General features: G+C 30.1%; 1 protein-coding gene across 14 annotated transcripts in view; it reads left to right on the top strand.

Annotated features, from left to right (window-relative positions):
- Positions 1-13,508, top strand: part of Pak (serine/threonine-protein kinase PAK 3-like protein) — a 95,844-nt gene that overhangs the window by 69,234 nt on the left and 13,102 nt on the right. For all 14 annotated transcript variants that reach the window (XM_087152492.1, XM_087152493.1, XM_087152484.1 and 11 more), the window contains 4 exons: positions 1,348-1,458; positions 2,469-2,701; positions 5,199-5,385; positions 11,246-11,338. In XM_087152492.1, the coding sequence (XP_087008618.1) occupies positions 1,348-1,458; positions 2,469-2,701; positions 5,199-5,385; positions 11,246-11,338 (624 nt within the window). The remainder of the gene's footprint in view (positions 1-1,347; positions 1,459-2,468; positions 2,702-5,198; positions 5,386-11,245; positions 11,339-13,508) is intronic.

Genomic DNA, 13,508 nt, shown 5'->3' with positions numbered 1-13,508 from the left:
AAATAAGATCAATAATACTGAAACGCCAATAAAGTAGATCATATTTTGAAAAAAAGTCCTATTTGTGGCTTTACTCTCTTCGCACATTTTAATAAACATTTGAGCAAATTTTTTCTTCATTAATTTGCTCTGATGCTAGTCACTTCAATAATAAATTTATCTCTGCATTTTTTTTTTATTTCTTTATATACAGGCAATTTCATATTAGGTTGTTTAATTCAATTCTGCATAAAAAAAATAATAAATATTGCATTTAATTACAGCTTTAATCTATTTTGTACTCTATTTGTAGAAAATATTTTAAAACGAACAATAGATTACTTACCTATCAGAAATTACGTAATTTTTTTTGTACAAATGATTGAGTTAAGTCTATTTTTTTTTTTACCCCTTCATATCTGAGACTTTTTTATTTTTAGAAGGCGCAAAATAGTTGAATTCTGAGATGGTTGGGTACTTTTGAAGCATGGAAAAGTGCTTTGATCATGAGAGAAAATGAGAATTGTTGCTTGGTTTACCCGTTGTTAAATCAGATTATGAATTTCGTAATATCTGTATTTTTAATTCATAGTTTCCATGGGGATTCAGAAAATATTCGTTACATTGAAATTTTCACTGATTTCGCTAAAATGGGATGTTACTGTACAGAATAACTTAACTCATTAATTTAATCTTTTAAAAAAAAGGAAATCTATGTTCATCGTAAAACAGCTTTTATTATGCCATGCAGAATCATTTCTTTTTTAAAGTTGTCTGTACTTAAGGACTGAGAAATGTATTTGGTGTATTGAAATGAAATGTGGTTTTAAAAATAATGTTTCTAAAATTAGGATTCCATAGAATTTTCATCAGCCTCATGATTTTTACAAAAATTTTATACTATTTACAGAAACATAAGAAAAAGCATTAAAATTTCAGTCTTTTTCTTTATTTGCATTTTAAAAAAAGATTTGGAAATATTATAGGATTTTTAAAAAATGCCATTTTGAAAGTAGGGTAGCTTATTACAAACAGAGTAATTATATAATTTTGCTTATTGAAACTTATTAACATCAATATTATTTACTATAAATTTTAAAACTATGAAAGTCTATAAAAAGAGATTTAAAAAATCTCATAAGTTAATGCTTTGGATATTTTTTAAATTGAGGATTTTTTGTTAAAAAACACCACTCTATTTAAATCAATGATTTTTTTTTCAAAAAAGAATTATTTAAATTGTTAATTTACAAAAAAAAATATATCAATTAGTTCAAATCGTAATTTAAACCAACAAAAATTTATTTTGACTAAATCTTTGCCTTAATAAGATGTATTAAATAGTTACATAAGATTTTATTGTTTCAGCCTACTCGAAAGCTAGAACGGACTCCTCCGACGACACCTGAAGAGGAGCCAGAAGAGCCTGAACCACCCCCACCACCTGTTGCTGCTAGGCCTGAGAAAACTAAATCTATTGTTAGTAAAGATAACCAGTTTCAGATTTATAATTAATTAGGTTTAAGCCTAACGAAGGTTGCCACTCCAAAGGGAAAACCTGGAAAATATAGGGAATTTAAAAATCATCTAAAATAACAGGGAATTTAGATTTTTTCCTTTACAAACTATGAAAATATGGAGAATTTTGTTTCTTATTTTCATCTTTTAAAAAATGGTGACTACTCAAAGCATAATCTATGGGATATTTCAGCTATACTAAACTATTTGAATTTATTATTTGTCCTGCTCTAAGTTTGCCCCACAATTAATAATCACACAAGAGAATTGTTGTTTCTTCTTAACATATTGTGTATACATAGAAAACACGGGGAATTTTTTTTTCCTTTCAGGTTTGAGTGGCTACCCTGTTAACAGAATTTATTTAATTCTGTCAATAACTTCTTCTCGTGTCATGAATGATAATCATTGTGCTTTTGAAAGTGGAATTATATTATGTAACATTTTTTATACATAGGTTCAAATTTAAAAAAAAAAAAAAAATTTTGATTTTCCTATTTTGTTGACATTACTATAATGTCTTTAAAAAATGCTTGATATAAAATCAAATCGTCATCTATATGTTCTGATATTTTTTAAACTGGTTAATTGATATTATAGAACAACCTAAACTAAAAACTTTTTTTTTTGTTAATTTAAATGGAATGGGAATGACATGCTATTAAAGAATTTTATTTTTGTGTTTGCAAATGTTTTTTTATTGCAGTAATTTGTTTTTATGTGTGATTCTAATATTTTCAAAATACAATGTTTATAGAAAAGAACATTTTAACAAAAAAAATATTTGAAATTAATTTAATACTCAGTTGAGTCCCTGTTTAAATGGTGCTTTACTTAACGACAGTGTCTATTTAAAGACAATATGTTGTTCACTTGATTCCTTCATGGCAGAAAAATCTCTATTTGAGGGTGCTGTTTTCTTTTAAAGAAAATAAACTGAATTGTAGAAATATACTTTTTTAATTTTGTAGTATACAAAACCCGTGGATGATGAAGTCAAGAATAAAGCATTGGGATATGACAGGAGGGACATTGCCAATAACAACAATGCCCCTGCAACAATGACACCAGCTCCCACAACAACTTCTTCCGTGAAAACAAGGAAAAAGTTATCTGAAGCAGAGTTAGTTGAGAAAATTAAAAGTTTAGTTTCTGTTGGGGATCCTAACAGGCGTTATACCAAAATGGAAAGGATTGGCATCGGGTAAGCATAAAAAGCTTCCACTAAGATTATTCCTTTATCTTTTTCTTTATTCTAAATGAAAAGCTCATACTTTCACATCCTGTCTTTAAATCTATTTTTAGTTCAAGTATGCATTAACTTACATTTTAACGTTTATCCCTGTAACTAAGCGTGAGAAAGCTGTTTAATAGACCAATTTAATAAACTAAGATTTCTCTTATTCCATTCCCTAAAACGAGACATTTTGCAGACTTACTTTACAAAATTTTCCCTAACATTTATTGAGGAGCGATTTTGTGTCTCTTTGATGACTGTTCTCTCTCTATTAATTATTAAATAAATAGTGTGCCCCTTTTTCGCTGTTTTTATCCTTCCTCTCGGCAACGACGTTACATGCAATGATATGTATACATATACATCTATTTATATATGTATCTATACAATGCAATAATAATGAAAATTGAAAAGTATAAAATACGTAATTCCAAGTTGCAACAGTGCCAATATATATATGTATGTATATATATGTATCTACGTATTAATAAATGCTCTCTTGGTTTTTCGTACATTTTACAAAATTCCTGAAAAGTGAGTAAGTTTCCTAAAACAAGATCCCTATTAAAATAATATTTTTACACAATTCATTGCTTATTTAAATAAATATGACTAATGTATTAAAAGGTTTTCTTTTTTCTTACTCTAAGTTTTTCAGTTTATTTTTATTGAGAATTAATCTTTTAAATCATTCAATTAGCATTCATTTTGAATTAACATTACAAGTTCATTTAATGTGAATTGAAAGTGGAAAATATTACAGACAATTTATAGTTATTAGTGTAGTAAATCTTTTGTCTTGTGATAACAAAAAAAAAAATCCCTAAAATTCTATATATGTGAAATAGCTCTTTATATCATAAAAGTACAGTTGTCTCATAGTCTGGTCAGACTGTTTTGCAGATTTGTAGCCAATAAGAAAAAAAGCTTATCTTGATGAATACCTCAAACAATTAATCAGATATTTGAGTGTAACCAACCGCTGAATTCAACTACTAACAGCATTTTTAATGTGATGCTGCATTTTGCGACTACAACTCATCTGTACTCGATCCTTTACATGCGAAACACATTTTAACCCAGCTTTATTCACTTATTGTATTTTAATTGTGCTGAAGTTATTTATTAGGACCTTTAAGTGAAAAGTGACTTCAGCTGTGGCATTACTGCGGATCAATAAAGAAAAGTGCATGAAAAAAACAGGAGGTATTATGAATGTAACAGACAACGCATCAATGATAGGCATCTGGAAGCTGGAAATCACAGAGGAGTGAAGAAAATAATCAAAGTGCTCAATAATGCAGGCAGCAAATTTATATTTTATAACTGTCGTTAAACAGCTGATCCAAATTAGGGTTTACAGCTACCAATGTTCAACTCTGTAACCTTGTCATTTTGAAACCAATCCAGAAGACAACATATCAAGTATTGGAAAAAATTTTGTCTTCGGGAAGGACTTTTTGATGGAATTAATATGCATGTGCATTACGTGAAGGGGAAAACCACGAGAACCTCCCACGGTTAGCCTGGCGGGACTCTCATCCATGGTTCGCCGGCCACTGAGGATATTTTGCGTCAGCACTGCTATCAGTGCGAGCCGGATGCAGAATTCGTATCGACCCGCATTCACCGGGATTCCGACCCATTTCACCTCGATGGGAGGCGAGTACTTTATCCCCTGAGCCATCATGTCTCTGACTCATTCAGAAGAGAGAAACATCAGAGTCGCATCTGTGCTGTGTTTCCAGTCATGGTGTGAAAAAGTCATGAAGTACATGGCTTCATGGACTCCATATGTTACTGGGAATTTAAAAGTCTCCTAAAATAACTGGAAATTTTTAGTTTTCCTGGGAAAATACAGGGAATTTATTTTAGTGCTTTATAAAATAAATAAAAAAAATTTTAACGGCAGGCACTTGAACTCTCGTCCTTCACCTCGGAAGATGCCGGAAGTGTTGCTCATTTAGCGTTACCCAGTGGGCACCTGTGAACCTAAGTCACGGAGGCGAGCTACACTACCCACGCCACACTGCCACAAACCCGTTCATAGGGCGGGCCACATTCACACATCACACACAACAGAGGACAACACAGAGAGAAACATCCATGCCCAGAGCGGGATTCGAACCCGCAGCCATTGGCTTCGCAGTCAGGCACGCTAACCGCTTGGCCACCTGGCCGGCGTGTTTTATAAAATGGTGACCACTCAAAAAATGGTATTATATGTGTAAAAATGGTTTTATAATATAGTGAGCATTCAAAATGCAATCTATGGGATATTTAAGGAAAATATTTCCTTTACTATAGCATTATTTAAGTATGTTCAGCTGTTACTCTAAGTTTTTCTAGCATATAAAACTAGTATCTTATACAGTAATTGTTTCTTGTGTATAATACGTAGAGGGAATCCAAATATGAGTGGCAACTCTGTGTATGTATATTAAATGAAGTTAATATATTTCAGTGCATCGGGCACAGTGTACACGGCCATAGAGTCAGCAACTGGAATGGAGGTGGCTATAAAGCAAATGAATTTACCTCAGCAACCAAAGAAGGATCTGATTGTGAATGAGATTTTAGTCATGAAGGAAAAGAAACATCCCAACATCGTAAATTATCTCGACAGCTACATTGTTGGAGATGAGTTATGGGTAAGACTCTCTGTTTACTGTTATTAATAGTTAGTTTTTTGTGATTCCTTGTTGTTGCTAATTATTGATTATTAACTTGTTCGTTAGTTATTGTTTGTGCATCTTTATTTTAATTGTTAGCTTTTATTTCCTTATGTAAGTTAATATTTAGCTTCCTTGATTTTTTTTAATTCATAATTTTAATAATCATTAAATTTCCTACTCATTTTAAGATTGTCAGAGACAGGACTATAGTCGACAAAGATGCTCACTCCATTAAAGCGTGGAAAAATTATAAAAAGTATATATATATATATGATATTATATATATATACTTTAGTTTAAGCTTTACTCATAAGACAAAAAGCATTATAATTTTTAATTTATCATTTCTAAATTTTGGCGGCTCACAAAAGTGCCACGGCACAATAGTTGTGGATCACTGCTCTTAGTTAAATCATTTTCTTTATGAAATCATCAGTTCAAACATTTTTAAAGCATATTATTAGGAGTTTGCTTAAAATTTTTAGTGATTTACATATTTTAAAATTTTATTGTAGATATTTCACACTGTTAATACATTTCAATTAGCAAAATAACATTTATGCTTGGTGCATGTGCAAAAACTTGATGTATTTTTTGAATATAGATATACAGTGAACTCTCACTTATGCACCGGTGTAAGGGGCCAAGAGAAAAAGGCGCATATGTGAAAAACTTCAAAATTCTAAAACGCAACGTAAATTGCAGTGACAATATGAATAAATATGTTTCTAAAGATTAAATGTTAATATTTATACTGTTTTGGTATTTAGTACTATAATTATGCAAAGAAAAAATTTAACATACCTTAAGACAATTTATTTCCTTACAAAATAATCTTAATACCTGTTTGTATTTGTTTTTGCCGACGTATTTCAAAAATAGTTTCCTCCAGTTCATATAAATGGGATAAGGGGGAGTTTCAGAAACAAAATTGAATTGTAAATAATCACGAATAATGTCCAAAGCTTCCAATACTGTTGTGTGATTTGGAGGAACTTTATCATCCTCGTCAGTATCATCCACCACGTTCTCATCGTCCACAAGTTTTAGTTAGATATAAATGAACACTTCTTCACAAAAAATTTGAGTTTTATGGGAGGGGGTGAAACATCACATGATAAAATTCTAAGAAAAGTACTTGAAGTCATAATATGCTGCACAATAAGTTGTTAGATTACTAATGTCACTAAACACATCACCTCCTTTTATTTACTTATAACTTATAATGTCTACAAGTAAGTGATCGCGGTCTCTTTCATCTTTCGTATTCCAGGTGTCTTTTTTTTCTCTAGAAAACAGCATGGGAGTAAAACTAACCTCTGGACAAGAGGAATGGTCATTTTCTAAAAGATGAATGGGCTTTCATTGTTGTATTCAAAATTCTAGAAAGAATGTCTTTCCAGAAACAGCAAAAATGAAAAGGTCACAGGGGGAAGCAAATTCAATAGGACCTAACAACATATATTTCTTTTCGTCTGTAACAAGGATTGTTTATTTGCTTCATTTTTAATTTAAAAATGAAAAAATATTTAAAGGATTAAAAAATTTAAATGTTAGCCTAAAATTTCGGCGCATAATTTAAAAATTGACTTTTAGAGCGACGCATAAACGAAGGATGTTTATCATTATTTTCCTATCTAATGTACTGGGACCTATAAAAATCGTCGTATAAATGAAAAAGGTGCATAAAAGAGGTGGTGCATAAGTGAGAGGTCACTGTATATTTTTCATTTATACAAGATTTTTCTGATGAATTCTGAAAATTTAAAAAGATTAAGGTAAAATACATTTAATCCATCTAGTAACTAATATATATATTTTTTGCTTTGCATTTTTATTGTTTATCTAAATAGTTTAGCACCTGGTAATGTGATATATTACAAAATCACTTCGTGTTATAACATTTTTTCGAATAATTATTTACTTTTAAAACACAGGAACTCGGGCTTTGAATCAAAATCACAAGTCTTAACACTAGAAAGACTGAAATACCTATATTGCCCAAAAGCTGTCAAAATGACTGATTGTGAAAAAATAACTAATGTATAAAGAAATTTGCTTAAAATCAATTTTCATTATTTTTGATATTATTTTCAGTTATATAACGAGTTATTAGTAAATATCAACAATAAAAATAATTATAAAAGTCACAAAATTCTAAGAAATTGTGTCATCATTGTTTTTCTAATTGAAATTAAAAAGCAGTCAAAAGGACTTCCTTGGGCAATCTAGTGTTAAATAAATTTTAAACAAAAATAAAATCTTAAACTGAAGAAAATGTAAACTATAAAAATATACTGCTTCTTAAGCATCAAAACATTGCTAAAGCAGGGTTGCCATTCTACAGGGAAAATCTGGAAAGTTCAACGAATTTGAAAATCACCTAAAATAACGGGGGGAAGTGCATGGAATTTTGAATTTTTCCATACAAACAGGGAATTTTTGTCTTTCAAAAAATACAGACCTCTCAAAGTGCAATCTATGGGCTATATAAAGATGATAGTTCAGCTATATTTAATTTATTATGGCATTATTTCTTTTATGTTAAACTGTTCCTTTTTTTCTGAGACTAGCATCGTTATTCTAGTATAGCACAGTGAATGTGTGCTAATACGTATATTGTTTATAATATTTGCAGTGGAAACACAGGGAATTTTTTTTATTGATATGAGTGGCAACCTTATAAAATCTTTTAGAATGAAAATACAGTATAGAACCTCTTATCCGGAAATCAGAAAACCGGAACGAAGTTCGCTAAACTTTCCTGCCATTTAAAAAAAAAGAAAGAAAAAATTCTTAAGGTTTTAGGATTTTTCTTTATTTTTCGAAAGATGTTTACTTTACCATTATTTTAGAAATAATCATTAGTTCCCTACACTGTGAAGAGAAGTAAGAGTCTTGTACTAAATATCATCAATATACCCCTTCCTCACTCCCTACATAGTTGTTTCTTTTCAATCATAGCTCAGTGAGAAAGTGTGACTCATTGAACACCTGTTTTCTTATCATCTTAAGCAAGGGGAGTCATTGCATTTTTTGAACATTTTATATTAAGCCTGTATATATTTTTATTTAATTTTTTTCCCTTTTTATCTTATAAAACTTCTGTGTATTACTTTATCGTTTTTTCTTCTTTTCAAAAATATTTCTAACTAAATGTTTTTTGTTCTTGAGTTTGCCAATAAAAAAAATGGCGTTTTTGCAGTGATTCAGAAAACCGGAAGAATCAGTTATACGGAATAGCGATGGTCCCAATAGTTCCAAATAATCGGTTCTTTTCTGTAATAAATTTGTATTGACTAAATGAAATAAATGTAAGAATAAATTTAAATTTTTGTAAATAAAAACAGCTAAATATTTAATGGTTTAAAAATAAAAAAAATTCTAATACCTAATGGTGCTAAAGTAAAATTGATGAAGGCACTCTACATTGTGGAACTGATTCATGTACACTAACTCCATTTGTGATTAAATTCTTTCAAAACTATCAGGATTACCACTCCAGTGGAAAATACAGGGAATTTAGAAATCACAACAGAGATAATGCAGGGAATTTTTAGTTTTTCCCTACAAACTGTAGAAAATACAGGGAATTTTATTTCTTATTTTTGTCTTTTAAAAGTAGTGACCACTCAAAGCGCTACAATATTGAAGGATGATATTTCAGCTATACTAAACTATTTCATTTATTATAGCATTATTTAAGTATATTAAGCTGTTCCTTATTTCTTTAAAATTTTCCAGGAATTAAAACTAGTATAGCTTGACTGATCACTCAAAACCTCTTAATATAGTGTATGCATAATACTTACAGAGAAAACACAGGGAATTTTTTTTTTTTTTTCAGATTTGAGTGGCAGCTTAAATGAGAATATGAATGAATCGGAAGAAACAAAGCCACTATATCACCTTATCCTATTCAGGACATAAGTGACGCAACTTTTTTTCAAAACCAATTTTGAAGGAAAATAAATTGAATAAAGCAAGGCTACTTTTTAAGATATTTTGTTGCTGAGTATTTTATTTTAAATGCAAGATGCCTGTTTTAAAAAATAAATGTACTTCCAAATATTATTTAAGAATGGATATAAACTAGTAATATATTTCAATCAGTACATCAGCTTCAGTCTTAGAAATTAAATCCGTCATTGAATTTATTTTATTTTTTCTTAAAAGTATGTTTTCCTGTATATTTTACATTGTCTTTTCTTCATATCAGTTTCAGTCATATTTTTTTTTCCCTCGCATTTACTTCAACATTTCCTATATCTATCATCTTTAAAAAAAAGAAAGAAAATTACATATTTTATTATTTTTAATCATCTATAAACTTATTTATTGCTTTATATATGTTTCTTTGTCAATAATGAAAGCGTTAGAGTTCCCTTTTTTTAATTAAGTGCAATCATGGTTTCTTTCTTTCTTTAACACGTTTTTTGACGAAGTAGTTTTTTGCGAGGGATTTTTTATATTCAATTGTTTTGGTTTGAAAATTTTTTTTCTTTAGAAGCCTTATGAGGAAACGTGTTTTCAGAATTCAGCATCTCACCCTTTCAGTGTAGCTGAAACAAACCCATTTAAAAGAACCATTTTGTAATAAAAATTAAAAACCGCCTGCCCACAACTAATGGTCAAATGATTAACTGCTCACATTCCCTCAGACAGGTCATTGTGATAGTGGGAGAGAAAGAAATATTTTATTTCCCAATTAGAAACGTTTCTCAGTCGGAAAAGGAATTTTCTCTTTCTTAGTTTTACTCACACTAAATTTATGTTGATGTAAATAGTTTTGACGTCACAGAGTTCTGTCCAGGCCAAATTTACTACCGTTTAGCGGCACCTTCACAAATCCAACTTAAGGAAAAACGGTAGTTCACAAAATACTTTAAAAAAGCAAATTCTAAAAATTTTTTTCTCTATGAAACTTTTTTGACCCAGTCGAAAATATTTTCGTAACAAAGATAACTTTCAGTGCTAGTAATTTTAAAGGTATGTTTTTTTAAAAAAATTTAGATGCACTATTAAGGCCAAAATTTTATAACAAAAAGGTTTTTGAACGTATGGGAAAAATGTATATAGAAATTTACCAGTCATAAATAGTTTTTATTTGTAGTGACAATTTCTGAAAATGTTTTTTTTATTTTATCCCATTGTGTTGAATTTTTAATATAATTTTTAATTTTCGCAAATTATGTCTAAATTTTCACAAAATTAGTTCCTCTCAAAAAGAAACCTTGATTTTTAATTTTCGCAAATTATGTCTAAATTTTCACAAAATTGGTTCCTCTCAAAAAGAAACCTTGACAGACCCCTGGAACATCTTCCGCATTTTCTTTTGAGTCGTTCATTTTCTTTACTGAAGGTCACGAAAGAATCTACATTTTATAGGTTACACTTGACTATTACAACTAACTCCTGGTTGCACCTGAAATAAGGTGACCTGCAATTGAAGGGGAAAGGTGTATGTATTACGCTACTTTCTTTTGCTTTTTTCTGCAAATTACTTTTTTTTGCGGGTATTTAGTTAAACCCTTAGTCTATTCAAAAATTTAACTTTTAATAGAAAATTTAGTAATACACATTATAAAGAAATTATTAAAATGAATCATTTCGCTGAATAGTGCGTTCCAACTTTTAAATATAACTTTCTTGAAAAATTATGAGAGTAAAAAAATATCAAAAAGGAAGTCAGTTGAAAAGATGTCATCTAAAAATTTTTTTTATTGGGTAATAACAGATGGCGAGTGAAATTTAACGCTCCTATTAAAAATGCTGTGTAGAAAAATGCTTCAATAATTGGTAAAGCAAAAGATATATTATATGTTTTTAATTGTAGGTCATAATGGAGTACTTACCAGGTGGCTCATTGACTGATGTTGTGACTGAAACTTGTATGGCTGAAGGTCAAATAGCAGCTGTTTGTAGAGAAGTAAGATGATTCCTCTTTTATGTTTCTAATCATTTTTGTCCCCTCTATCTTTCACTAAATCATGTTTTTATACTTTTAAAATTAAAATTTGGAAATTGTTTGTTCAAAATATATATATATAAGTATTTTAGTTAACTTTCATTACATAGTTAATTGAAAATAAAGTCGTCGTCCGTGGCTCGGCAGCACGGGGTGGGCCTTGGCCTTCTCAAGAAGCTTTTCTTCTTCAGGCTAACCTTTTTCCTGCTTGTGTTTTCCAGTTTTTTGGGTTACCGCCATTGACTTCAAAATTGTTTTCGGGGTTTTTTCAAAAATCATTTTAATTTTAGTCGGCGTCTTTTTCTCGGTGCGGAGCTTCTGTTGGTGTCTATGAATAAAATCTAGCATCTGTAAAAATGATTCTAACTTATATGCGTAGAAACAAATTTACCAATTATGAATGATAAAGCTGTTTTTAATGAATAAACAATTATGTTTTTTGTTTCAGTTTGCATTTAATTTTATGTCAAAAATGAGTTAGCTTTAAAAAGAAGTTTGTTTGCTTGTTTTTTCTGAAATTACTTTTTGTTCTGCTTTCAACTCTGAAAATAAATCATTGATAACATCGTCTTTAGTGCACTCTGGCTGCAACATGAGGTTGTATCATCAAATAGAACATTCTAAATAAGAGCCTCATGGGTATCCACACACCTGGAAATTCATGAATCTCAGTATTGAACAAAATTTGTCATGATTTTTACTATTTTTAAGAAAAAGTCATGGATTGACTTTTTCTAGCTTTAGGGGCTGACAATGATTGGTAAGAAATCAGGGGTTGCAGGAATTTTAACAACTTTATGTGCTGCCCTTGCTATTTGCTCCACCTTGCTGCTGGGCATCTGTGCTCCCTGTATCCATAGATGAGTATATAATTGACATTTCCTTTTTATTAGACAAAAGCTCTAAAAGAAAAGAATTGTTAAAACAATTTCAAAAATTGCATGACACTGAAGTTAGGAAATTCTTTAAACACATGGCTCTCTCTCTCTCTAAGCTGATCTTTAAATAGACTCCTAGAGCAATGGAAGCCACTGCTATCCTTCTTCAAAGAAGGACTGAAAACTTAGCAGGGAAAATGCAGTGCATTGAAAGATTACAGAATTCCAAAAAAGGATAATTCTGAGGCTGGTACCCCAAAAGTTTTAGTAGCTACTGGTGCTAAAAAGAGAACCATTAACTATGAGTTAAACTCATCCAACTTAAAGAAGTTTGAATTGAGCAAAGACTTCAATGAAGCACTATCTAAGAGTGTTTTATCCAGAGAATATTCATGTTTTTATCAGATGATTTGTATAAGTCTTATTGCTACTTCTTAGCACATTGTTTACCTATATTTGAAGAACCCAATGTCCAACTTCAGTCTAGTTCTCCTCAGATACATGCACTTCACAATCTTTCATTGTCAACTTTAAAAAATGTTATGGTTCGCTTTGTCACTCCTTCAGCAATTAAAATGTGTACTTCTTTGCTAGATGTAAAATATCATTGTAAAGAAGTTGGATTTAGATTTAATTCATCTAAAATTGTAAATACTTTACAGTTTGAGGGGGGAAAAAAGAATTTTTCCAATCAGTTAAGAATTATTTCACAACAGTTTGTGATTATATGATCCATAAATTCCCATTCAAAGATGACATACTTATGAGTGATAAAGTGTTAAATCTGAATGAGATTGAAAATGCTTCATTTTCTAAAATAAGATTTTTCTGTAACTGATTTCTTGTCTTCACAAAGCTTTTAAATTTTGAAAATTCTGATGCTCTCTTAGATGAACTGAAGATTCAGTTCTGTTTAGCTAGAAAATTTGCCCATTGATGTACATGCTGAAAGTAGAATGGATGTTAAGTGGGCAAAAGTGCTCAAACAAAAAATGTAATTTATTATGTAAATTTATCCTTTCACTTTTCACGTTGCCACATAGCAATGCAAGCTGCGAATGGGTTTTTAGTTTTGTTACAACGGTGCAAACCTAGTTTCGCTCTCAGTTATCAAGTGAACATTTGGAGAACTTATTGAAGTCTAGCATGAGAGTTTCTTGTTTTGAACAAAAATTTTCTGATACATTTTTGAAAAAGGCAAAATCTTGCACTTTTAATTCTCTTAAGCAATAAAGAATTCTGAATAATGATGC

This window comes from Parasteatoda tepidariorum, chromosome 1, assembly GCF_982258835.1.
Source record: "Parasteatoda tepidariorum strain Cologne lab strain chromosome 1, Ptep-v5.0, whole genome shotgun sequence".
Lineage (NCBI taxonomy): Eukaryota > Metazoa > Arthropoda > Arachnida > Araneae > Theridiidae > Parasteatoda > Parasteatoda tepidariorum.
Note: the sequence above shows the minus strand (reverse complement) of the source record. Positions and strands in the feature narration are given on the sequence as shown.